Source organism: Canis lupus, chromosome 28, assembly GCF_011100685.1.
Source record: "Canis lupus familiaris isolate Mischka breed German Shepherd chromosome 28, alternate assembly UU_Cfam_GSD_1.0, whole genome shotgun sequence".
Classification (NCBI taxonomy): domain Eukaryota; kingdom Metazoa; phylum Chordata; class Mammalia; order Carnivora; family Canidae; genus Canis; species Canis lupus.
The window spans coordinates 12,468,918-12,496,714 of NC_049249.1; the positions used below are offsets into that span (position 1 = coordinate 12,468,918).

Consider the following 27,797-nt stretch of genomic DNA (forward strand, 5'->3'; position numbering starts at 1 on the left):
TCAGAAGACAGTTTTGGTGATTCTTACAAAGATAACCATTCTCTAACCATATGACCCAGCAATTGCTCTTCTTAGTATTTACTAGGTAGTCCTAACAGGAGGAAAAGATAATAAATAAATAAATTATTTCAGATTATGATAGTGCTTTAAACGGATGGTGGTGTGGAGATGGAGACTATTTTTTTAAGATTTTATTTATTTATTTGAATGAGAGAGAGAGAGAGAGAGAGAGAGAACAAGTGGAGGGGGGAACAGAGAGAGAGAGAGAAACAGACTCCCCACTGAGCAGGGAGCCCCATTTGGAGCTTGATTCCAGGACTCTGGGATCATAACCTGATCTGAAGGCAGACACTTAACAGACAGAGCCACCCAGGAGACCTAGGGATGGAGACTTCACATGACGTGTTTATGAAAGGAGGAAATATGAGAAGGAATCAGTAATGCAAGAAGCTGGAGGAATGAACAGCAAATGCAAAGACCATGAGCCTGTTACTATCTTGGAGAGCTCTACAAACAGCAAGGAGGCCAGTATGGCTAAAGATTGGTGAGCTCAGAGGAGAGTGGTAAAAGTCAAGATCCAGGCAAAGGCCAGATTCAACATAACAATGTGGGCCCTGTTACAAGGTTAGGTTTATTCTAAATGCCATGGGAATCCACTGGAAGGCTTTAATCAGGGAAATCATATTAGATCTATGTTTTAAGAGGACCCTTTCTAGAGCTCTGTGAAATGCATAGTCCAAGAGCAACATGCCCAGCTAACAGAATTTTAGCATAGCCCAGGAACTTAGACATCATCAAAATTCACCTGAAAAGTCCCTCCCTGCTTTAACAATGGGTCCATGCTGAAATTACAATGAAAAGACCTTTGATTTCTTTGATTTCCCAGCAACACAATCTAAGTATAGAGTTTCATTATTCTTCTTTCCCTCTGTGATGTTGGTTTTGAATGGTTGTGTTGTGTCAAATAAATGCTTTTAATTGTTTCTGTTTCTTGCCTCCAAATTCCCAAATGTTAACCAACAATTTTCCACTAATGAAGTGTCCAAAACCAAAAACAGCATCCCAGGTGCTATCTCACTAGGGCCAAACAGAAAGAACCATTATCTCCCTGCTTTGTAACCAGAGGCCAGTGTCATATTTTTCTCACAATATTATACAACAGACATGTATCTAATTTGCCATTTAGCATCACCCTTGGGCCTATTATAGTTATTACTATTTTCCAGGTGTTGCCCTCCCCATGAAAAATTTTCTTTCCAATTACTTCTCCCCAGATGCCTCTACTTGAAATTTTTCCAAGTTAAGTGTCATTCTCTTTGCCATATTGCTAATGATTTACATAATTTCTTTGGCTTTCCTGGTGTTTGCAGCATATCCTCTTTTGGGGTCATCTGCAAATTTCATTAACATGTTTGTGGACAGGATGTAGCTGGAAGGGAATTGTTGAGGGATCCATCTTCTGTTCCTTTATTAGTTAGGAGCTACTTCTAGAAACAGAGAAGGAACCCGTTTGTCAAAAGTAGGAATCACTTCTGCTCTTATACACACACACAGTCTCACATATGTACACACAGACATACACATACGTGCACACACACTTAACAGTGTTCTCAAGTCTCTAAACATCTCTTTTTTAAAACAGTTTTTTTTTTGCCATGATGTAGAACAAAACCTCTATATTGGGGTCCCTAACATGAAGATCATGGCCATGCAGCTGCTGGGGTTCCCATGAACCCCCTACAATTGTAATCACAATATATTCACATTATTGTGTCCTTGAGTAAATGTGCAGTTTTCTAGGAAAAAGGCCCATAGCTTTCATTAAAAATTCACAAGCATGCATAAATCTAAAAAAAACTAAGAACCATTCCTTTGTATAACTCTTTCTCCAAAAGTGAGCCAATGGATCAGCTCTATTGGAATCGCATGAGATGTTTGTTAAAATGCAGATTCTTGACCCACAGAATCAAAATGGAAATAAGAATGTGCATTTTTAATTAAATGTAAATTATTTTTAATAGAAAATGGATATTAATTGCACAAAATTTAAAAGATCAAAGGAAAAAAGTCTCTCTCCTGTCTGTTTCCCTGTCTGTACCAGTTTCTTTTCAGAGGCAACCACTGTAACCAGTTTCTATGTATTCTTCTGGAACCTGTTTAAACAAAAACAAACTTCTCATGTGATTTTTATGATTATAATACATAATAAAATTAGAGAAACATTGCTCTATAAAGAAAAAAAGTAATGTTTTGCTATAATAAAGACTAATTCCATTTATTTTTCCCCTATCCATCTGAGAACATATTATCCTAAAAAAGTAGTGCTCAAGCCGATCACACCTGAATAACATTCCATTTTTCCCATTTCTTCTTAGTAAAGAAACATCTTCAATTTTTTCTTCTGTTTGCCTAAAGGTTACATCTGCTTCCATCTCTTTGTGACTTAGTCTGGTACCTCATACTTGATTACCTGATTTCGGTGTTAAATAAACTGACTAGCTGGTGATTAAGAGAAGTTGAGTTTCTGACTGCCCAGATGCTGGGGATTAATGGTTTCCCCAAAAAACTTTGAACTTTTTTGAAAGAAAAAAATTTTTAAAACCTCCCTACCTTATGCAAAAGTTTTCTTATTAGCTATAGAAATTCCTGTATCTCAGGAATGCTGTCCACACAATTAATTGTTTATCATAGACATAAACAAGTCCAGATTGCCTTACCTCTACTGTACTGGGATGCTCCAATTCGTGCTTCTGTCTTAGTAGGGTCCAGGGCTACAAGCAATGTAAAGCTTGGGTTAGTGTTTTCAGACATAAACTACTGTTGAAAGTATATCCCATAAAAGAGCAGGTGTACTTTAAATGCCAACCCAAAACTTTAACCCCATTCCACCTAATTCCACAACTGAAGACTAACAAATATATATAAAGAGATGCTCAAAGTTGTTAGGAATCAAGGACATTCACATTTTAAAAATGAGATAGCACTTCATACTCATCAGCTTCATCAAATCTGGAGAGTGAATAATACTAATTTTAGCTAAGATGTAGGAGAATAGGAAATTACAGACTATTGGTGGAGGGTAAGCTGGCTATACTGAGTGAAATTAAGTGTATATATACACTGTGACCCAACAGTCCCACAGTCCTTATATCCCAGATGAATCCCCCATAAGTCCAGTAGGGAATGGTCAAGGATTTCAATGTGGCTTTGTGTGTGGAAAGTTGACTGTCATCTAAGTGTCCACCCCCAAGGGAACAGATGAAAATAATGTGGCTATCCACTGTTGAAGACTACTCAGCATTTAGGAACATTAAACCAGGCACACATTCAGCAACATGGACCTATTTTACAAACAGTGTTGAGTGACAATATAAGAAACATAACAGGTTCTATAGCCCACTTAATGAAAATGAAAAGTACATACATAGACAAATGTAAATCAGCAGATGCTGGAGCCTGGGGCAAGGGAGAGGTGATTGCTGATGGGTATGGGATCTCTTGGAGAAGATGAAAATATTTTGGAATTGGATAGTGATGGTGGTTGTAGAACTTTTTAAAAATTTTTTTAATTTATTTATGATAGTCACACAGAGAGAGAGAGAGAGAGAGAGAGAGAGAGAGAGGCAGAGACATAGGCAGAGGGAGAAGCAGGCTCCATGCACCGGGAGCCCAACGTGGGATTCGATCCCGGGTCTCCAGGATCGCGCCCCGGGCCAAAGGCAGGCGCTAAACCGATGCGCCACCCAGGGATCCCCTGTAGAACTTTTTAAATACATGAAAAGCCACCAAATTGTTTGGTTTAAAAGGGCAAATTTTATGATATGTTAATCATATCTCAATAAAACACACACACAAAAACCAGTACGATCTCTATATTGTACAAGAATACATATGCATTTAAGGACACATCAAAATATTGGAGTGGCTACCTAAAAGGGGAGAGAATGGGATTGAGAATTAGGATGAGGTAAAGGAGGCCTCTTCAAAGCCCATGAACTGAGAAAGATGATTAACTCAATCTTCTGGGGCTGGGTAAAACCAATAAATAAACAACAACAACAACAACCATAACACCAGAAGATGAGAAGAGGGAAGGAAAAAGGAAAAACATGCTTATAAATAGTTTTATTGAGGGAAAATATGCCATGACAGTGAATGAAAAGAAACAGAATATTATAATTGTAGGAACATTGTAAGTGTAACTATATAAAACAATGTAACCAAAAATGGGACAGGTGTAGTGTGTGTAGAGTAAAATAATGCAGGGCTTATGCCACTGATTGTATGTACAATCTTGGCCACCAAGGTACTTAATCTGTCCATAGCTTAGCTTTGTCATATAAAGTGGAAATGATAATAAAAATATCTACTTCCAAAGGTTCTTATGGGAATTAAATGAGTTAGTTGATGCCTGATATATAAACTTTATGTAAACGTTACTTGGGATTATTATTCTCCCAACTTTTTAAACTGTAGACTCTAGGCTCAGACTCTGTATCCAATTGGGCTCCACTAACCATTGATGACACAACTTTTACAGAATTACCCAAACCGACCCTCAGTTTTTTATCTATTGTGAAGATTAAAACAGAGAATGTGGGCAGCCCCGGTGGCTCAGTGGTTTAGCGCCACCTTCAGCCCAGGGCGTGATCCTGGGGACCTGGGATTGAATCCTACATTGGGCTCCCTGCATGGAGCCTGCTTCTCCCTCTGCCTGTGTCTCTGCCTCTCTCTCTGTGTCTCTCATAAATAAATAAATGGAATCTTTAAAAAATAAAATAAAAATAAAACAGAGAAGGTACTTGGTACATACTATGCTCTCAGTAAATGTTAATTGATTTCCTATTAGGAATATTGTTAATACATTATCATAGTTTCAAGTATATATATATCATAGTTTTAAGTTGACTTTTCATGTTCTTCCTAACATGTAAATTCTTCCATTTTCATTTAATTCCGTTTTGGGGGATAGTCTTTCCAAATATTCCTCTCTAGATGGGTTGCCAGATTATATACTTGTGTGGCACTTTGACCATCATCTTCATAGAAGTTATTAATTCACTAGGGAGGTAAGCAATGTCTAGTTCATGTCTGTCATCTTCAATAGAATCTAAGCTCTGTGATAGCAACCATGATATCTGTTTATGCATAGGCTCTAACACAGAGTCTAGCACTTTGTTCACAGACAAGAATTAACTGAATGAATGACAAGTAATGAAATAAAAAGCATTTTTAACATGTACATTCTGAAATGGCATAGTCTTAAGATTAAAAGCAAGTATAATTTCCACCATCTCTCTGGGAAGTGAGGAACTGCTCATCTTATAAACTACAAAGTGCCTATTTTATAAGAGATATGATGATCTCATCAACATTCAGATTCCAGGGAGCTATTTTTGGCAACTCTACCTTACTAGAATCACACTGCCTAAACCTGTCCCTGAGTATCCTTTCAGTTATAGTAGAGTTTTGGAAATCCAGTACTTTTCCAGAACCTCCTGTTCAGTAAAGGAAAAGTTTTTCTCTCTAGATTATCTTCACCCAGTGTACATTAGCCCTTACTCACTGACTCATGAAAGGTTAGGGATTTTGAAACTGTCTTTCATTTCACAGATAAGGAAATGGGCCCAGAAAAGTGGATTGACTTTCCTAAGCCTAACACTTGTGAATAACAGAGCTGACGTGACTGGAAAAAGTTTCATTTTTACAGTTTTCTCTCTCTCCCAATATAACAGATAGATATAGATATAGTAATAGTCCCATTCATTAAAAAGTATGTTTACAAAAAAATGTTTTTAATTCAGGAAAATGCTCTCACTATATTAAGAGACAGAGAGAATTGTATGTATGATATGTATTCGATTATGAAATATACAAATATATGAAGGCATATGTGTGTGTGTGTGTGTGTGTGTGTGTGTATTTCTCAGTTATCTGTATATAGAAAGTAAAAAAGGAAATGTGCCAAATATTAACAGTTTAACTTTGGATGGTGGGGTTATAGTTTATTTTCATTAATGCTTTTATGCCTTAAAATTTTATTTTCAATGAGCATGTAATACTTTCTAATCAGAAATTGAGGTTTTTAAACTCCTGATCTAGTATTTCTGAAGGGTTTTACTTTGATATTAGTCAACACTGCAAGGTGAGGAAGCATCACTCTAGAGTCCAAAGAAGTTTTACCCAGTCATTGAACCTGATCTGCAAAATGGGTAGAATTACATCTACTACACAGGGCTATGTGTATGTGTGTGAAATAATAAATACAACATTCCTTGGTAACACTAAAGTTTGATACGGCTGTTAAGTAGAGTTATAATGGTAATAAAATCCTGTGCCCTAAAAGAGGTGAGAGAACCCTTAGGATAGCATGTAGCTCTGAGCTAAGGAAGTTGGGTTGGGAGAGGAGAGAGATAGATATAAGCGTCAGGAAAACAGTGAGAGCAGTTTTTGTCAATACTTAAGAGAAACAATCACATGCTTGACCCCTTTGCTCTCTTTCCCCTATACTTCCCATACATGCTTCAATGTTGCCTCTTGAGATTACATCTTCCTTCTATCTCTCAAGCTGTCCAGGCAAAAGGCAGCTTGTAATACAGGCTTTGCGCATTTTAAGGCAATGGTAAATTTGTTTCACAATCCCTGCATCCTATTTCACATTCCCTGTGGAAGATAGCTTATGTAGGAGCGGTCTACTAAGGCCTGTCCAGTCCCAAACTGGGAAGGGGTTACTTCCACTCTGGATTATAAGACTTTGTAATGAAAACAAGATAATTTTAACTAGAACCATTTGTACTGAGCTGTAACCTTTGCAAGGCTCTCTCAATCAATATCATTGGGGTCTTACAAATTCTATGGAAAATAAGATCTCACACACACCAATGATTTCTAACATTAGCCAAAGTACCTAGAGGTAGTATAGCAAATTATTGTTACTTTTATATTTTAAAAAGGAATATAAAAAAATAAAAAATAAAATAAAATAAAAATAAAAAGAAATATAGACCTATGGTAATTTGCCCAAGAAAAATGAAAACATAGGTTCCCACAAAAGCCTTCACCCATGGTAAATTGAACACCAATAAAAAATAAATTTATTATTAAAAAATAATAATAATAAAAAAATAAAAAAGCATTAAATTAATACAAAAAAAAGCCTTCACCCAAACATTAATAGCTGCTTTCTTCATAATTGCCAAAAACTGGAAATAACTTAAATGTTCTTTTCTTATATATAAGGTTTCTTTAAAAAATCATTTATTTATTTATTTATTCATGAGTGACAGAGAGAGAGGCAGAGGGAAAAGCAGGCTCCCAGAGGGAAGTCTGATGCGGACTCGATCCCCTCACCCCAGGATCATTCCCTTAATCAAAGGCAGACACTCAATCACTGAGACACCCAGGCACCTCTCAGGTGTTCTTTAACTAGTAAATAGGTAAACAAGCTTTGGTACATCTGAGTAATAGAATACTACCCAACCATAAAAAGGAATATATGTAATATTATATATACATATATAGATATATTTATATATATATATGCACCTGTACATTTAACTTTTAATACGACCTAGCATATTGCACATATTTTTCTGCATATCACTGTTTTTCTTTTTTTAATATTTATTTATTTTAAACAGGGGGTAGGCAAGTGCTAGTTGGGGGACTGATGGAGATGGAGAGACTCTCAAGCACGGAATCCATCTCTAGACCCTGAGATCATGACTTCAGTGGAACTCAAGTCTCAGGCTTAACCAACCAACCACCCAGGTGCCACTCCCTATTTTTCAACCATTACTTTGGAGATATTTCCACATCACAAACAAATGGATCCACGTCATTCTTTCTTTTTCCCTGCTGCATAGTATTCCATCGCACAGTAGTGCCACAATTTATTTCAACAGTTTCTTATTCATGGACGTTTGGATCCTAACAAGGAATTGAACTGAAGCAATTCCAAAAATTTTAAACCATAAAAGGTCAGCCAGGTTGACACCAAATGCAAAGTTTTTACAGACTCAAGACTTGTCTCTGGATTATCTTTTGACCAGAAGGGGGAAGGCAAGAGGCAGGAGGAGAGGCAAAACGCTGGGAAATATCCCTGGCCAATGGGGAAGCGGTGGGGCGGACAGGGAATTACTGCCGGGTAGGAGTTCGCGGAGGGGCCCCCTACTGCTGGAGCGGGAGGCCGAGCTCCAGAGCTCCAACGCCAGGCCTCAGATAGCCTGAAGTGTGTAAGGGCGTTTTGCATGGTGCAGGGATGCGCGGCCGCCTCCGGCCTCCTGTGAAGACTCTGCGCGGGGGCACAGCCTGAACCCCCATCGCCTCCAGCGCACGCTCGCAGGGGGCGCACACGTGGTGACCTGCCCGAGGCCGGGTTCCCGGCTCCGGCTCCTCCTCCCTCCAGATCTCGCTCCGTTCTCTGCAGTATCACGTGCAGCCGCGCCGGGTGCAGGATGGCGGCCGCGGCTACCGCGGTGGGTGTCAGGCTCCGGGACTGCTGCAGCCACGGCGCTGTGCTCCTGCTCTTCTTCTCTCTGTCCCCTCAGCCCCCGGCTGCCGCCGCCTGGCTGCTGGGCCTGCGGCCGGAGGACACCGCCGGAGGCCGCGTGTCCCTGGAAGGGGGCACCCTGCGCGCGGCGGAAGGCACCAGCTTCCTCCTGCGCGTCTATTTCCAGCCCGGGCCCGCGGCGCCCGCGGCGCCGGTGCCCGCGCCCACCCTTCCCGCGGGAGAGAACGCCACCGGCGACTGGGCTCCGCGGCTCGTGTTCATCGAGGAGCCCCCGGGAGGTGGCGGCGTGGCGCCCAGCGCTGTCCCCACGCGCCCCCCGGGGCCGCAGCGCTGCCGCGAGCAGAGCGACTGGGCGTCGGACGTGGAGGTCCTGGGGCCCCTGCGTCCCGGAGGCGTGGCGGGTTCGGCTTTGGTCCAGGTGCGGGTGCGGGAGCTGCGCAAGGGCGAGGCCGACAGGGGCGGCGCGGGCGGGGGCGGGAAGCTCTTCTCCCTGTGCGCCTGGGACGGGCGCGCCTGGCACCACCACGGCGCCGCCGGCGGCTTCCTGCTGCGCGTCCGCCCGCGGCTGTACGGTCCTGGCGGGGACCTGCTGCCCCCCGCGTGGCTGCGGGCGCTCGGGGCGCTTCTGCTGCTCGCCCTGTCCGCCCTGTTCAGCGGCCTGCGCCTGAGCCTGCTCTCGCTGGACCCGGTGGAGTTACGCGTGCTGCGGAACAGCGGCTCGGCGGCCGAGCAGGAGCAGGCGCGCCGCGTGCAGGCCGTGCGCGGCAGGGGCACCCATCTGCTCTGCACCCTGCTGCTGGGCCAAGCCGGAGCCAACGCGGCGCTGGCCGGCTGGCTGTACGCCTCGCTGCCGCCGGGCGTCGGGGGCACTGGAGAAGCCTACAGCGAGGCAGGCGTTCACTTCCCGTGGCTGCCGGCGCTCGTGTGCACCGGCGCCGTGTTTCTGGGCGCCGAGATCTGCCCCTACTCGGTGTGTTCGCGGCACGGGCTGGCCATCGCCTCGCACAGCGTGTGCCTGACCCGACTCCTGATGGCGGCCGCCTTCCCCGTGTGCTACCCGCTGGGCCGCCTGCTGGACTGGGCTCTGCGTCAGGAGATCAGCACCTTCTACACGCGGGAGAAGCTGCTGGAGACGCTACGGGCCGCGGACCCCTACAGCGACCTGGTGAAGGAGGAGCTCAACATCATCCAGGGCGCCTTGGAGCTGCGCACCAAGGTGGTGGAAGAGGTGCTGACCCCCCTCGGGGACTGCTTCATGCTGCGCTCGGACGCGGTGCTCGACTTCGCCACGGTCTCCGAGATCCTGCGCAGCGGCTACACTCGCATCCCCGTGTACGAGGGCGATCAGCGGCACAACATAGTGGACATTCTGTTTGTCAAGGACTTGGCCTTCGTGGACCCCGACGATTGCACGCCGCTGCTCACGGTCACTCGCTTCTACAACCGGCCCCTGCACTGCGTCTTCAATGACACCCGGCTGGACACGGTGCTGGAGGAGTTTAAGAAGGGTGAGCAGTGGTCTGTCTCCTCTCTCAGCTACTTCCCACTCCAAAAGTATGATTCTTTCGTAAACATGAGAGCTTTCAGATGTGCAAAGCAACTCTCTGTGATCGCAGAAACTGAAGGAAGGCCCCACCTCTTGGTGGCTATTTTCATTTCACTACCTTCCTTGCAGCCGACTAAGCCCCAACCTCTAACCTTTGCCTTGGCTCACAAGATGTGCCATATTCCTCATTCATTCCCTTTCAGTCTTTTTCAGGATCTAACAATTGCCAGGTATTATTGTGCAGGTTGGACCAAGGTCCTTGGAGGTCATTGGACAGTTCCCCACCCAATAGAGGAGGATCCTCTATAGCGTCCCCTAACAAGGAGTCTTCCTTTTAAACTTTTCCCCGGGGCTGGGAACTCACAGTCTCCCAGGCAAACTAACTCCATTGTTGGACAGCTCCAGCTGCTGATAATGTCTTTCTTACTTGGAGCAGAAAGTTGTCTCAGGAACTTCTCTCTGGGTCCCCTTTCTGTCCTTTGAATCACAGAAGCCCCAAACAGTCTACTAGTTCTTTCTCCTTATTTAACTTTATCAGTACTCAGGTTGGATTAAAAGTTGACTAAGGCAGTGAAGTCCTTATACTTCTGGGACCTGGGTTCCCATGAGGGACAGTATATCTGGATGTGAGGAAATATTCTGGTAAAGGGAACCACTAGAAAATCTGCATATACAAATGAATGGGGTTTCCTTCAGAGCAGTTACACCCCACCCCTGCCGTGTCTATTGCATGTTTACTACTCTTTGGGGTTTGTCTTTAGAAACTCCCTTTTGGAGTTAAGTACAATTCACTCAAGAAAAATTAGCCTGGATTCTTAGGGTTGATCTTCTTGGAGTTACACAGTTTGGCTGGTTCTCCTACTTGAAGGACACTTGATGGTTTCTGAAGATCAAATCTACCTTCAAGAGTCACCATTGAGTGCAGAGGACTATCTCACAACCCCGAAAACAATTCCAGGAATGAGTTGAGAATAGTGAAATGGTTAGAATAAGAGTAGAACCTTCTAGAATGACCATTTTGAAGGAAGCATTCATCTGTACGTATGAGTTAGCATGTTTATTAAAAACAAAACAAAAAATTCAATCCCCTGACTTTAGAATCAAGCTTCAAATGTAGCTTCCCTGTGGCTAGCAGGAATCTCATTTGGCATATCTTGACACATCTTTTTGTTTATCAAACACTCAATCTTACTACTTGATCATCACAGGTACTCTGAGTCTTTCATACAAAGAGAAATCTGGGTCTTCCTCCTACCACAATTTTTCTAGACAAATAAAATTGTGTTAGGTATCAAAGTGTGGCTTGGAAAGGGAGAAAAAAAGTTGAAAACCTACTTTCAGTCCCAGCTTGTAGACTTTATGTTGGTATCATGAGAAGGGGAGGGACATGTGTGTATATTACAGCTGTTTTAGCCCAATCTGGGCTACTGTTTCACCCTCTTCCATCTATCTTCCCCCAAATCCTTGCATGACTTGTTCCCACCTTACCCCTACTTTCATCCAACCACTCTTAGCATTATTCTTACATTTTGTAAGACTCCTACAGAAAGGAGTCTTGGACTGGGCATAAAAACTGTGAAAATCTATGTATATTAGTTGCAAGGACTGCCATAACAAAATACCATACACTGAGTGGCTTAAACAACAGAAATTTATTTCCTCATAATTCTGGAATCAGGAAATCCAAAATCAAGGTGTTGGCAGGTTTGGTTTCTTTTAAGGACTCTTTTTGGCTTTTGCAGATGGCTTCCTTCTCTCTAGGTCCTTTCATGGTCCGTCTTCAGTGCGTGTGAGCTCATTCCTGGAATCTCTGTGGTTCTAATCATTTCTTCTTATAAAGACACACCAGTCAGATTGGATTAGGAGCCTCCCTATCAGCTTGGTTCTAACTTAATTATCCCTTAAATATGATAGTTAAGACAGAGTGCAGTTGAGATAGTGTCGTTGTTACATGCTATCGGAGGACATTTTTCATGAAACTCCTATAAACTCGTTCATTCATTCATTCATTCATTCATTCACTATTTATTGAGCATCTATGTAGTAGGTAATAGGCGAGACAGAACACTGCCCCTAGAAAGTTAAGTCTACAAAGATATATAGTGTCAGAATAAGGACAGTCTTTATTTATTTTTTTTTATTGGTGTTCAATTTACTAACATACAGAATAACCCCCAGTGCCCGTCACCCATTCACTCCCACCCCCCGCCCTCCTCCCCTTCTACCACCCTTAGTTCGTTTCCCAGAGTTAGCAGTCTTTACGTTCTGTCTCCCTTTCTGATATTTCCCACCCATTTCTTCTCCCTTCCCTTATATTCCCTTTCACTATTATTTATATTCCCCAAATGAATGAGAACATATAATGTTAAGGACAGTCTTTAGAAGCAGGAATTGTGTCTCACTAACCTTTGTATTCCTAGCACATTGCACAGTACCTTTCATATAGTAGGCTGCTCAAAAAAAAGTAAATACTGATCTGAAATGAGTCCTGCTGCAGAATTTCTAAATCTGGTTTGAAAAAGGCTTGTCAGCGTTCTATCAGTAGTCTGTAATTAGGCAGATCGCTAAAGAGAAGCTGGGAATTACCATGCCAAAGAAGAGCCTGCCACGTCCCTTCAGAGCCTTGCTCCTTCCTCAAAGTGTACTCCAGAAACCAGCAGCAAGGGCCTTCTCACCTGGGAACATGTGAGAAATGCATAATTTCATACTTCATTCTAAATCCACTGAATGAAAATCTACATTTTAACAAGCCCCCAGGTGACTCATGTGTACATTAATGTCTGAGAAGCATTGCCTTCAGAGCACCCTTACTGACAGTGATTGGTAGATTTACTTAGAATAAATACAAGGAATAAGTGGCAATTGAGTGTTCTCTGGCTTCATGGCATATAACACAGTGGTCATTTTCTATAAACATTGTGTTTGCACTATAGGTTAGGAAAGGAAAGCCGAATTGAACTAGTTTTCTTTACCCTTAAAAATAACTCTTAAAGTAAATCATAAAAGCCCTTCTGTTTCCCTCACTTCTTTGCATCTCAAGTAACTTAACTAAACAAGCACCTTTGGAGGTAGGGGAGGAAAATGATAAATAGGAGCAACAATCACCATTAATTGAGTGGCAGTTCTGATGGGCACCCTGCCAAGCCCTTTACATACTTAGCACAACCCTCCTGGGTGGGCATTATCAACCCCATTTTATAGGATCCATTACAGGACTTACTCAGCTCTTCACAATTGATAACTGAATTGTGATTTGAACTAGGTCTGTAGGACCTCTAAGCCTGCTCTTTTTCCCACTACGCCAGTCTTACATAATCCTCCATCCTAGAATTCCTGCCACCCACAGGGTTCAAAGTTCACCTTTGACCTCTGACTTGCTGCCAGTGGCTGATTTACCTTTAGTTTTCATAGGTTAGAAATGGAGTTTTGATAATTAGCTGAGTGATTGCTAGCATGTATGTCGCATTTTACAAAACATTTCTACCTATCTTCTCTTATCTGATCCATAAAACGACTCTGCAGCTACAGGTGAGTACCCTAAGACCCAGGTTACTTGGCCTACCTAGGACCATCATTAAGCTATTATTCCAAGGCCCAGATTCAAATCCAGGTCATATGACTCCAAAGTTCTTGTCCGTATGAAGTTTTACTTCTATACTTCGTTCTTATGACCTGCAGGTCTTTAGAAATGAGAAAGAGGAAAAAGGTCTTTCCAGCTAAGTGCTTGCTTTACTAAAGAAACAGTAGTTCTCCCCCATTGAGCTGTGAATTCCTTAAGGGCAGAAAATGAATCTTATTTATTTGTATTCTTAGGACTAGCATAGCAGCCCCCACAGCAAGGGGATGAATCAACATTTATTGAATGAATGGCTTCAAGTAGCTAATTTCTACTATATTTTTTTATGTTTGAGTGAGGTGAACCCAAAGTATTGGGTAACAAGTGTTGGTCCATTGACCATAACAAACCTTTCCTCTTCCCAGATTCTCTACCCCGGTCAGTGGCAACCTTGTCCTTCCAGTCTCCCAGGCTAGAAACTTGCCCTTCACCACTCACCCTCATCCTACTTATCACTGTCTTAGTCTGCCATAACCAAATACCATAGGCTGGGTGGCTTAAACAATAGGCATTTATTTTCTGATGGTTCTGGAGGCCAGAAGTCCAAGTTCAAGAGCTTTCTTCCTGGCTCGTAGATGGCTAGCTTCTCATTATGTCTTCACACAGCCTTTCATCAGTACATGTATACAGAGAGCGTGAGCTCTGGTCTCTCTTCCTCTTATAAAGGTGTACCAATCCTATTGGTTTAGGGCCCCACCCTTATGATCTTATTTAACTTAAATGATTTCCTCAGAGGCCCCACTGGGGAGAGGGGTTAGTGCTTCAACATATGAATTTGGGTGGCAGGAGAGGGACATTCAGTTTGTAACAATCACCAAAGTCTGCCAAAAATTTGCCAAAATTGCATCTAAAATAGTTCTTGCATCTGTATATAGTATAGTCCACTATTTCTTTCACTTAATTGACTCACTGAGTTTATTCAAGAAATAATTCCTGTATATCTGCTGTTTAGGCATGGAGAACATACAGTAGTCCCTGTCTACATAAAGCTTTCATTCCAGTGCAAGAGACCAAAATTAAACAAATGAGGTAGTGATTAAGAGCATAAGCTTTGGTGCCAGACTGCCCAGTTATGTAGCTGTCTGTTTTGTGAGCTGTAAAATGAGGGTAGTGATGGTATTTATTTACTCAGAGGGTTGTGTGAAATAAGATAATATGGTATTCTATTGCTTATTTAGTAATTGTCATTATAAATGCTAAATAAATGTTAGCCAAGATTCTTAAATATAAACACAAACCTATTACTCTTTTGTGCAAAGGCCTCCTAAGAAATGTCATGTCACTTCTTCCGATTTTTGTCTCTCTCAAATGCACCCTCTCCATTGCCACTAAAATAATCTCTGGTGACATCATCCCCTGCTTAAAACCCTTCTGCACTCCCCACTGCCTGCAGGATAAAGTCTAAGCTGTACTCTCCTGATCTGCTCCCTGCCCTCCCCTCCTGGTTCATCCCTTACTGCTCTCTACCACAGCTGTGTGCTCCAGCAACGCTGAATTTCATGGCCACCCATGTTATTGCTTGCCTTTGTCCCTTTACTCTTTCTTGCTTTGTCTCTCTCTCTTTTTTTTTTCTTGCTTTGTCTCTTTCCTCATGCTGCACTCTTTGTCAGGAATATCATTGCCTGATTAATATGCATTCCCTACTCCACCTCTTCCTCTAATACTTAGCACCCAGGCCACCTCTTCTGGGAAGCTTCTCCTGTAAACCCCAGTGGGAGCCAACTTAATTGTCCCATACCTCTCTTATTGAATTAACAGGTTGTACGACTGGTTTTTGCTTATTAGTGCTGCTCACCCACATAACTAGCAAAGACTGTCTTATCTGTCTTAACAATGGATAGGCCATATGCTAAGTTTTCAGTAAATGTTTGCTGAATGACTGAATGAATAACTGAAGGAGTTAAACTTTAACAGACACAATCTGCACAGATCTCTAGGAAATGCATCATTAATGATCTCCAGCCAATCATTTTGGACAATGCAGGACAGAGGCAAATTTTAAGTGTTAGAAGAAAAGTGTTGCATATATAAGGTTTCTCCACTTTTTTAGGTATATCTATTTATTATAACAATTATCCATCCCTTGTCATGTTCAAAGCACTGTGCTAAGAGTTGGATGTATGACATACAATCCCTGCCCTCAAGGAGCCTACAGCCTGGGAGGATCACTGGGTGGCTCAGCGGTTTGGTGCCGGCCTTCGGCCCAGGGTGTGATCCTGGAGTCCCGGGATTGAGTTCTGCATCGGGCTCCCTGCATGGATGCATGCTTCTCCCTCCTCCTGTGTCTCTGACTCTCTCTCTCTCTCTCTCTGTGTGTGTCTATCATAAATAATAAATTAATTAATTTTAAAAAAAAGAGCCTACAGCCTAATAGGAGAATAGTGTTCCCCCTTTGAAAGGTAGGAGGCAGGCTGAACTCACCTTTCCCCCTCAGATAAATAGCATTGCAATTCACAAGTCATATTTCAGCATATAAGCATATGGATAAGACAGACCTGCATATAAGTCATTAAAATAAAAGTGATACAATATAAATATAAAAATGCAATGAGAGCATGGAGAAGACAGTGATTATGGTTAGGTTCTATGTCTTTTATTAAATTTTTACTGAAGTTTGTAAGTTTCTATACTCCATATTCATATAGAAAACTGAAAAATATAGAACAGTAGACAAAGCATGAAAATCTCCTAAGGTAATCATCCCACTATCCTGAGATAATAACTCCTCTAATATTTTGTCATTTTAAAAATATAGCACCCATAGTAACAACCTTAATCAAATTACTGAAAGGAAAATAAAGAGAAAAATCCATGGTCTTACCTTCTTCCACTAATAAAATATCCAATGCTAATCCCAAGAGTGATTTTTTAAATATGATGATATTATTTTCACTGTAGTCTCCTTGGGAGTGAGTCCTATAATTTGAAAAGACTAATTTATAAAATGGAGCCCTAAAGATTTGTTGAAATTAATTTCTGCAGTTTACTCTGTTTATTAGATTGTCTTTAGGAGAAAACCAACCCTATGCCAATAGGGAGAAAGAATAAAGCTTTGTTCTGAAGTCAGAACCTACATGGCCTCTGAGTACCATCGCTCTAGTATTTAATAGTTAAACAACTTAGCTCTGCCTAGTTAGTAACACCATCTTCCTAAACAAAAGGTAGCATAAGGCACATAATGTTGGGTTATTCTGTCTATAGGCTAGCATGGCTGTAAAATTATTGCAATTTTCATACTCAGTGTTTGCTCATTCATAGGTTGATTCATTCATTCATTTATTCAGTAAATATTGAACTCCTGCTTTAGACCAGGCACTGTACTAGGCCCTGGGAATACAATGGTGAATGAGACAGACATTGTGGAGCTGAAAGGTATCCTCTTCAATCTTTGGTTCTACTGCATGTGATCTGTTGCTTAAAAGACTTCCAACTAGCCAGTAAATGCTCCTGGCATAGACACACAATGTAACATTTTCACTGAGGAATAATCTGGTTGAAAAGTCAATGTTTTTGCTTTATCACTCCAAATTCTGGTGTGATAGTTTAACAGGGAGAATAATCATCCCATTGCTTAATTCTATAAAAAGCTGCCAAAACATTAGTGCTACATTTTTTTGTCTTTCATAAAACAAAATAAAAAATTATTTTCACTGAAAGTTTTATTTCACTGACATAATTAGATGTAATATGTTTAGGGATGCGTGGGTGACTCAGTGGTTTGAGTGTCTGCATTTGGCTCAGGTCATGATCCCAGGGTCCTGGGATCAAGTCCCACATCAGACTCACTGTAGGGAGACTGCTTTTCCCTCTGCCTGTGTCTCTGCCTCTTTCTGTGTCTCTCATGAATAAATAAATAAAATCTTAAAAAAAAAAAAAAGCTCAACATGTTAAACATTGCTGAATAATAATCAGTAGAATTTAGAATGTTTACCTTCTAAACAATAATTAGAACAAACAATAAACAAAGCATAGCCCATCATGTACAGGGAGGCAAAACAAAAATTGAAAAGTAGAACTAATTAAATATACAAGGCCTTAAATTACCGATTTATATTTCTTTCCTTAGAAATTTTTATTATGATTGTTGTAATATTGTTCTGAAATAATTTTTTTTCTCAGCCTAGCAAAAGTAATACAAGGTTACCATAGAATCTGAGCTGGAAGAGGCACTGAAAAACCTGACAAAGAATCTAATTCACACTTTCATTTTTAGATTTAGTTATCTTTTCCAAGACAAAAACAGCCTTCAATGTCAGACTTTTTATCTAATCTAAATCCCACAGGCTGCAGTTAAATTCCATTTTCTCCTTTTATCATCCTTGGTGAGTCCTCTCTTATTTGAAGACTATAGAAGCTCACCTCAATTCCATTTCCATTTTTTAACAATCAAAATACAAAATACATTTGGTTGTGTTTCTGGACCTTTTAAAGCATTTGGGTATCTCAGGGGAGTGGTGTTTGTGGATGTTCCTAATACTTTCTTAAACTGGTTTATCTCTAGGCCCAATCTGGGGGCCCCTGGACCTTCCATCACAACTCTTCAATTCTCTTTATATTCTGCTGTCTTCCTTTCCAAATTGGGATTCTTCTCCATTCTTCTCTCTTCTCTTTCTTTCTTTCTCCCTATCTTCCTTCCTTTCTTCTCTTCTTCCCTCCCTTTTCCCTATCTTTCTTTCCTTCTCTCCTTCCTTCTCTCTTCTCTCCCTTCCTCCCTTCCTTCCTTCTGTGCCAGGCCTCCTGCCCTCCTGGTACTTGCCATACAGTAAGAATATATGCATTAACCAAGAAATAATTACAAGTGGTAACAGTGATTTGAAGAAAAGGTGGAGGGAGCCATAAGAGCCTATGATAGGGGTCCTGAGCCAGTCTTGTGGGTAAGGATAGACTCCTCCCCCTCCCTAAGTGATATTTGAGCTGAATCCTGAGGGTGGCAAGAAGGAGTTTACCAGAGGAAGAGCTTTTGAGGTGAAGGGAACAAACGTGCAAAGGCTTTGAGGAAAGGGGGCAAGTGTGGGGGCCACGTGGGTTCCTGGGCCATTGAACATCCTTTAGAGAAAGTGCCACCCCTGCCAGCCAAACTTCCCTCTACCCCTAGTGATTGTTTGGGCAGCCAAGTTCAGGAACATTCCCTGTGGGCCTGACTACCAGGGCTCGGGAGATGGATGTGGATATAAATATGGGGAAGAGCTTGCCCTCCAGGAGTGTGAAAGGAAGAAGGCCTCTGATGGAAAGGATACCAAGCAGCCTGACCTAGCCGACAGGCAAGGGCATCCAGACATCTGTGGGGAAGGCAGGAGGGAGAAATCCCCTGGAAGGATCTGGGAAAACTTCTCTGAGGAAGTAAGAAAAGAGCGATTCTGATAAGCAGTTATGAAGGGAAAGGGCATTCCAGCTGAGGCAGGAGGTTGAACTAGAAAAATAAAGGCAGAAAGGAAGCCGACACCACATTTGAATGCTGGAAAGGCGGTGATCTCAGTGCTGCTTTTCTTCCAGCAAAAGCGGGAACTAGGCAGAATGAGATATTTGTTAAACATAATTTCTGTTCTCTCCAAAGGCCAAAACTGTATATTTTAACCATCTTTGGTGGTGATATTTCTAAAATGTTTCATGCCCATTCCTGCCTTCCTTAGGAAAGGATCCTAAATATAACTTAATCTTTTCTTGATGACGCAGGATGGTGGTCATGAGAATGTAGTTATTTTATGCTGTGTTATAAAGCCATTCGCTGTCTACTTCTTTATTTTTCTCTGCCCTCCGGCTATCAGCTGCTAGTTCTCTGAGCTGGCCTCAAGCTAACCCCTCCCTCCACCTCGCTCTTCACAAAACCACTCTTTCTGTGTCTCTTTCAGAGCCTCTATTTAACTGAGAATCAAGTAAATATACGTGTTGGAAATTGTGTGCCTGGTATACAGTAAGCTTCAATAAATATTTGTTGAATAAATGATTAATTAGGCTTTGACCAGGAGCCTAGGGCATGAGGTTGGTGTAACGGACCTGGGATAGTTCCTTCTGGAACCAGATAAAGCAGTGCAAAGTCAGATCTCCAGATAATGGGTCGTTACTCTGCTATTTTTGCAGTGTTGCTTAGCAAGCCAAACTGCCAACCGGCTTAGATCCTAGTGACTAACAACTATTTTTTCATGCCCTGGTGATGCTGGTTACCATGGTGTTCTGGGTGACACAGTTGGCTTTTTATAATTGCCTTTCAGTGGCTCAAGAAATTTTTTTTTGTGAGAAGTGTATTGATTATTCTATTTTGGATGAAGTAGAGCAAGATAATCACTACAAAGTATAGCCTTTCTTTAATAAACTAGAGAAAGAGATTGTTTCATTTTTCCAAATCAAGGTGGTTGCTACAGGACTGGTAGGTAGGGTAACATTTTTGTGTTTCTCTTCCTGATTTTGATAAAAAGTAATTTGATTTGATTGTATAGATTTTTTTTAGAAATCTAGCATGTGTCAAGACATCTTTTTCTCATCTATTCCAATGGGATTCTTCAATATTAAGATACAAACATTAGGAGTCACCCTTTGTAAATACAAGAAGCTATAGCTGTCGGCACTGTTAAAATTCTAGTATATCCTATATCATTCAGAAGAAGCATCCTGTAAAGCCAAACTGTTTTTGTAGCCCAGGACCATTTAGACTTATAAAAGTGGAGAATTTAAGGGGCGCCTGGGTGGCTCAGTAGGTTAAGTGTCTGACTCTTCATTTTAGCTCAGGTCATGATCTCAGGGTTGTGAGATTGAGCCCCCATGTCAAGCTCTGTGCTGGGTGTGGAGCCTGCTGAAGATTCTTTCTCGCCCCCTCTTCACCCCTCTCTAAAAAAAAAAGTAGAGAATTTTAGAGCTGGAAAAGGCAACTTGGAGGTCACCTGGTTCCATCCTTTAATTTTATAGTGGAGGAAACTGAGGCCCAGAAAAGACAAATAATAAAATTAAAGATGATAATCCCTTACAGTTAATCTTTACATTGGCAAAGATCATTCCCAAATAGTAACTCATTTTGCACTCACCATGCATATGAAGTCAGTAGCATTTTTTCCCCTTTTTTGCATATGAAGCACCTGTGATCTGGAGACAGGAGTGTCGTGCTCAATGTTAGTGACTAAGGCAGAATCCGAAGCTACATCTATGATTTGCTGCCTCAGGCCATGGAGACACAGACACAGCGTCCTAGACAACTGGGCTCAGATCCTGGCTTCTTTGTTTAATAGCTGTGTACTAGGGCAGAACACTTTATCACTCTGAGACTTATCTTCCTTCCCACAATGGGAATAATGATACTATATTATTATAAGTTTACTGCAAAGGCTAAAGATAATACCTGTGCTATAACACATTTAAGACAATGCATCATTTGCCTCCTACCTCACTGATCTAATTGCATGAATTGTGTCTAGTTAGTCATTTAGTATAATAAGTGCTTTCTCTGATCCAACCCATGTAAATGTGACTGGACATAATGAATAGAAGTGAGAGCTGTTTACTTTGGACAAGTCACTATTTCTGAGTCTCCATTCATATATTAATAATATATTAATAATAATAACAACCCCCATTTGGCAGAGATATGATGAAGATGAGGGGTTAATGTGTACACTCTCTGAACAATAGGTACAGCAATGACCCCTAGGGCAAAAACTGGAAAATGGAGTGAATGTGAACCTGTGCCCTCAGGAGTCCACTTGGTTTAGTTCAGAAACAGTGAGGAGAATGTTGGAGTAGCTGTTGGCTGTCTTTACCTGCAATGAGAACCTCCAAAAGGATAGGTTTTAAGGTCACCTCTAGAGTCTAGCTTATTTAAATAGAGCCCCTAGGAACCCTACCTCTCTCCTCCCTGGGACCAGCCTCATTTGGCCATAGCCTCTGGGCTAGCCCAGAACTGTATGGTCTCTAGACAACTTAGACCAGGACTATTTGCCTTTCAGTGTCTTTTCTCATGTCTGGGGTTGGTTCATGGCCTGCATATGTCACCATCAGTCAAAACTTAGCCAGATCACTCTGGGTCATCATGGTGATTTTTAAGCTGAGGATCCTGGTTATGTTTAGCCTGAACCTAGAGAGAGACAAACTGGCCCTGTGGGCTACCTCTAAGAGAAACTCTGAGTCTGAGAGGCCTAAAGTTCAACTATCCAGTCTCGTTTAGTTTTCTTGAAGCTTTCCACAAACGCCAGCTAGGTGGGTCCTATTCAGTTCCCTAAGTTCAAATATTGGCTCTACTATTTATAAGCTGAATATCCTTGGACCAGTTATTGTTGGAATGGGGAATAAATGCAGTCCATTTTGATAGAGTAGTGGGAAAGAAGGCAAGATATATACCAAAAAAAAAAAAAAAACCCCATAGTGGCCTTTAATGGCAGCAAGAAGACTTCAGAAATTATCCTTTTTGGTAACTGGTACATGTTATTGAACTGGGGAATAAGCTCATAAATGCTGTTGGGGCAGTCAGTCTGGTTTGGTGGATAGACTGATTGGAGCTGGAGAAACCAGAAGGAGGATTGGTTAGGATATTAATTCAGTTGTCTAGGATATGATGAGGACATGGAAATTCAGGAATGTGCACTTGCAATTAGAATGGAGAAAACCTCTGAGACTCATTACCTTTCTGGACATTCTTTCTTGGGCTCTTCTACTGGCTCTTCTACATCATCTTTATTGATATATCCTCAGCATTTGGAGCAAGGCCTATCCATATCAGATGCTCCAGTATTTATTTGTTGCATAAATGTTGCATTTCTATGACCTCTAAGGGTTGCAACGCCCCAGGGCTCAGAAATGGATCTCTTTGTCTAGTCTCCCTCCCATGATTGTTTCATTCATTCATTCATTCATTCGTTCACTCATTCTCCCAAAGATATTATCAACTCTAGACTTATATTTCCCAGCTACCACTTGACATTCCACTTGGAGGTCTGAAAGGCATCCCAAACTTAAACTGTCCAAATCTGAGCTTAGGCTGTCTGTGCCAAAGCAACTCCTCGCACAATATTCCCAAACTCTGTAAATTGTAGTTCCATTGTTATTGCTAGTCAGATCCAAACTCTTCTTTTGCTCTTGCCTCACTCCCAATCCCTCATGTATGCTCTGCTTTCAGCATATCTAGAGAATCTGCTTACATCTCACCACCTCCGCTGCTAGCTCCCAGCCAAGCCACCACCCATCTCTCACGTGGATGATTGCCAGAGCTTCATATGAGATCTCTCTGCTTCTACTTCTACCCACTTTGTGTCCATTCTTAACACAGCAACTAGAAAGAGGCTTTTAAAACATAAGTCAGATCATATCACTCTTTTGTAAAACAATAAACACACACACAAACACGAAACTGTACAATGGCTTTATCTTACTCAAAGAGCCAAGTCCTTAAAAGGCCTTCCAGGCTTTATCACAGGCTCACCTACCATCTCTTACTTCCCTGACCTCGGCTCCTACTACTGTCCTTACCCCAAATCAGCAGCCACTCCACTAGCAGCCTTGCTATTCTAAGCACATCAGCTATACTTCCAACTAAGGACCTTTTGATTCTTGTTCTACTGCAGGGTGTCCCTGAGATATCCACAGGGTTCCCCACCTCATTGCCTTCAGATCTTTACTCAAATTCCACTTTCTTGGGGAGTTCATCCCTGCCCTCTCTTACCTAAAATTGTAATACACACACATACTTCCTCATTGCTCTACCCCACTTTCCTTTTCCCCTTAGAGCTGTGATGTAGCTTTTACATATTTATCTGGCTTATTAACTCTCGCCCCTAGTTATTAGAATGTAAGCTACAGAAGGGAAATGATTTTGTCCATTGAGTTTATTGCTCAATTTCTAGTGCCTAGGTTAGTGCTTAGTACATAGTAGGCATTTAATAAACACTTGTTGATAAAATGAAAAAAGAAAAGGCAAATTGCAAGAATGCGGGGATTTTGTTTCCTAATAGGAACAAAGGAAGAGAAAGTAAAAAATAACTCCTGAGTGATGACCCTGGGTAACTAGAAGGTTGATAGTGCTACATTCTATATAGTGAAGGAACCAGAAAGAAGAGCAAGGATAGTGGCCCTTTAAAGATCATGAGTTCCTATTGAGATAAGTGATTTTGACAAGACAAGGAGACAGCCCAGGCAAAATGTTTAAAACAGAATGTAAGATCAAAGTAGACACTGATGCTGAGATATAAATTTAGTCCTCAGGAGACAGACAGTGGTGATATTTAAAGTGATGGGCTCTTCTGGGATCTGTAATCAAGAAGAGAGAGGCAGAGAATCAAGGACTGGAGCAGAGTCTCTTAACTCAATTGCCCAGTAGAGTCACTTGAAGAAGTTTTAAACATCCTAATGCCAGGACAGTTAGACTGGAACCTCTGTGAGAGGCACATAGGTTTTAAAGCTCCCTGGGTAACTCCCACTTGCAGCCAGGGTTGAGACTCACTGAGCTAGAGCCTGTGACATGTATTTATCTTTAGGTGAGGATAAAGAAATCCACAGTGGAAACAGAAAAATATCAGTCATAAGCATGGGAAGAATACCGGGGTCTTGACCATTTCTTCTCATACTCAAATGTACATACTCAAATGTACATAAGTACCACTGGGAAATCCTGATGCCATGCAGATTCTGACTCAGACTGCGGGGATGGGGCTGAGCTGCCATGGCTCTCACAAGCCTTCCAGTAATGCCAAGTCTTCTGGTCCCAGGGCCACACTTTGAGTAGCAGGTGTCAGAAGCAGTGCTTCTCAGACTTCAATGTGCATGAGGACCACCTGGGATACCATTGAAACAGCTGTCTGGGGTGCACCTCACCACCCAAATCTTGATTCTGTATGTGGCACAGAGGTGGCACCTATGAACCTGCGTTTTGAACAAGTGCCCGGATGATGTGCCCAGGAACACACTTGGAGTTCAGTGCACACTCCAAGGGGGAGCGTTACTGAGACCAAGGTAAGGAAGAAGAGGCACTCAATACTGTCCACTCAATAAGTAAAAGATGCGGTAGGGACACCAGGGAGAATAAAAAGGTAGCAAATATCAATGTATTTTACAAGGTGAAGGTCATAAGTAAGGCAGAAGCCATAAAATGATTTCTGCTTTCTTTAGTTCTCTATTTCTAAGCAATTATGCTTTTGCCTTAGCTTCTAAATTTTATCTTGGGAACAGTTACCTTAGCAAAATGCTGTAGCTATTTTTGAAAGAGAAAGAAAGCAAATCAATTATTTGCTATTTTTTTCAAGGCATATGCTAACAGAGACCTTAGGAGGTCTTCTCTGTGATGTGCCTAAACAATTAGAGGCTACATTTATTAAAAACCCTTGGAGAATATTTCTACTTCTTCAAACACTGAAATATAGTCGCGGTGTTGCCTGCTTACTGACATTCTGTCTCTTTAAAGTAAGGTTTCCAAGCTCAGCACTATTGACATTCCTTGTTATGGGGCTATCCTGGGCATTGGAGGATGTTTCGCTGCATCACTGGCCTCTACTCACTACATTCCAGTAGCATTCCCTGCCCCAAGTGTGACAACCCAAATTTGTCTCCAGACATTGCCAAATGTCCCCTTGGGGTGGGGGTGGGGGGCATCAAATCAGCCCAGTTGAGAACCATTGCTTTAAAAGCAACGCCTGAAAACCTAGTTGCCGTTCTAAGAAATTTGACGTGTAGTTTGGGTGTGTCAATGCCCGGGGTAATGAGATAAGCTACTTCTAGAAACTAGTGCCCAGGACAACCCTTTGGATTTGAGGGACAAAAGAAATGACTAGTTTAACTTTCAATAGTGGGAAATTTTATTGACCTGAGACACACCAAGAATTTGATAGTGCAAGTACCTCAAGCTTGTCTCAGAGGTGATTGGTACAAAAGCTATAAGAAACCCCTTTTCTTTTATTTTTTTTCAAGATTTTACTTATTTATTTGAGAGAGAGAGAGAGAGAGGGAGAGCATGGGGGAGGGGGCAGAGGGAGAAGCAAGGTACCCTGCTGAGCAGGGATCCAGACATAGGGCTCCATCCCAGGATCCTGGGATCATGACCTGAGCTGAAGGCAGACCTTACCCGACTGAGCCACCCAGGCACTCTAAGAAGCTCAGCATTAAATAGTGCTCACTGTATGCTCGGTGTGAACCAAATGCCATAACCAACCATATCATATGAGAGCACTCATCAGCTTGCTACTACAACTACCCTTTGTTCCAGGAGGTTCTTCTCTTTTAGTAAGTACTTAGCATCTGGCAACTTAAACCAGGGGCACCAAAGGGACCAGGATTTTATTAGAAATCTCAGTGCTTGTTTTTCTTCCTTATTAGTAAGTCATCAGATAAATAACCAGAGTGCTAGAGCCTACCCATAAAGTTTCTCAAACTTTAGACTGCATCAGAACTAGTTGTAGAACTTATTAAAATCACAGGTCACTGGGCACAACCCCTGATATTCTGATTTACTAAGTGTGGGGTGGGTCCTGAGAATTTACATTTCTAACTACATTCCTAGTGATGCTGATGCTGCTGGTCCAGGAAGCACACTTTGAGAACCATGACTATAAATAACTAGAGTAGTTCTCAGCCTTGGCTGAGAATTAGCATCACCTGGGGAATATATTAAACTATTGATGCCATGGCCTCACCCCAAGCTGTTGAAATCAGAATCTCTGGGTGTGGGATCCAATCTTTAGACCATCAAAGCTTCTCAGATGATTCTAACACACAGCCAGTGTTAGAAACTATTGAACCAGTAAAATGCATTCCAAAGCATTGGGCTTGGAGGGTCTCATGTTTAATGGAGGGCTGTGACTTAGTCTCAGAAAGGTGTGACTGACCCCTTATGCTCCATTGAGGATTGAGTTCCAACCAAATCCATCCTGACACTGTGGTCCAAGCAAGACTCAGGCGATAGGTATATATTCTCTACTTTGTGTCTCATCTGGGTGTGGACAACATTGAAGCTAGAGACTGTACATCAGAGGCTGAGAGAAAGTAACCCATGCTGGAGGGAAGCAAACTTAAGCAGGCTTAAGGAGCTCCCAGCTGCTAGAAGCCAGGAAAGACATGTTGGCAAGCCATGCCCTCAGGACAGAGCTGGAGCTTCTGCAGAAACTGGACACTAGGAACATGGCAGAGTAGAACATTCCAGAGTGTCTGTAGTTACCAGTTCAGAAGTAGAATACCAGTAAACTGGAATAAAATATACTCCTTACAACAGAGACAAATGTAGCCTTGATTTTTAGAAAGTGCATTGCCATAAAATCCACTGTGTCTGTATCTTTCAACTCAGCTCACAGATTTCCCATCCTTTGGTGTTCAGTGCCGCAATGGTTTGGTCTAGGGACATAATACCTCATAAAGCAGTAGCATTCACTAGTTTTTGAGGTAAAACATTACCTTTTGCCTCATATCTTAATGAGATTTTGTTCTTACATTCTTTCCTCCCAGCTGTGACAAATTCTCATTCCTGCCTGCCTTCTCCATTGCCACAGAAATTTATAAGATGGTGCCCTCTCCTCCATTCCTGTTCTCCTGATGGCCTTGCCTGTGTCCGCTTTTGTCTCTGCCGCATCCTAGAGCACAAAAAGACAAGTACTCTAAACTAGCATGTTACCAGCATTGCCACCTCTGTCCAAACCAGCATTGCTCTTATATTTCATTCTATTCTCTTTTTGTGAAACAGTTGCTATTTTTACTCACCCACTGACTTCCAGTTCATTTAAATACTGATTCTTTTTTTTCCCAATTGGCTTTAATAACAGCTTTATTGAGATAAAATTCACCCTTTTAAGGTATACAATTCAGTGGACCATCAATTGTGCAACCATCACTACCTAATTCTAGAACATTTCATCACTCCAAAAGAAACCCCAGAGTTTTTCCCCATCCCTTTCTTCCCCTAGCTCCTGGCAATCGCTAAACTACTTTCTTTCTGTATAGGTTAGCCTATTCTGGACATTTCATAGATTTGGAATCATACAAGTTGTGGCCTCTTGGGTCTAGCTTCTTTCATTCAGCATAATGTTTTGAAAGTTTGTCCATGCTGTAGCATGTACCAGTAATCCATTCCCTTTTAATGGCCAGATAATATTCCATTGTCTGGGTATACCACATATTATTCATCCTTTCATCAGTTGATGCACATTTGGATTGTTTTTACTGTTTAG

The 27,797-nt window shown here is 41.8% G+C and overlaps 1 protein-coding gene and 1 long non-coding RNA gene across 5 annotated transcripts in view; one reads left to right on the plus strand and one right to left on the minus strand.

Annotated features, from left to right (window-relative positions):
• Window positions 1-312: 312 nt before the first annotated feature.
• On the minus strand, window positions 313-27,440 carry LOC111092951. The gene is made up of 6 exons (XR_005380491.1): window positions 27,331-27,440; window positions 27,028-27,203; window positions 16,496-16,590; window positions 12,645-12,733; window positions 2,718-2,771; window positions 313-1,487 (listed from the first exon to the last, which is right to left on the minus strand). It is a non-coding gene; the product is annotated as an uncharacterized LOC111092951 (long non-coding RNA).
• CNNM1 (cyclin and CBS domain divalent metal cation transport mediator 1) overlaps window positions 8,136-27,797 on the plus strand; it is a 59,160-nt gene continuing 39,498 nt past the window's right edge. The window contains exon 1 of one of the 4 annotated variants that reach the window (XM_038578490.1): window positions 8,136-10,020. In XM_038578490.1, coding sequence (XP_038434418.1) covers window positions 8,457-10,020 — 1,564 coding nt within the window. In that variant the 5' untranslated portion in view covers window positions 8,136-8,456. The remainder of the gene's footprint in view (window positions 10,021-27,797) is intronic. The other 3 variants (XM_038578491.1, XM_038578488.1, XM_038578489.1) reach the window with 3 other exon arrangements.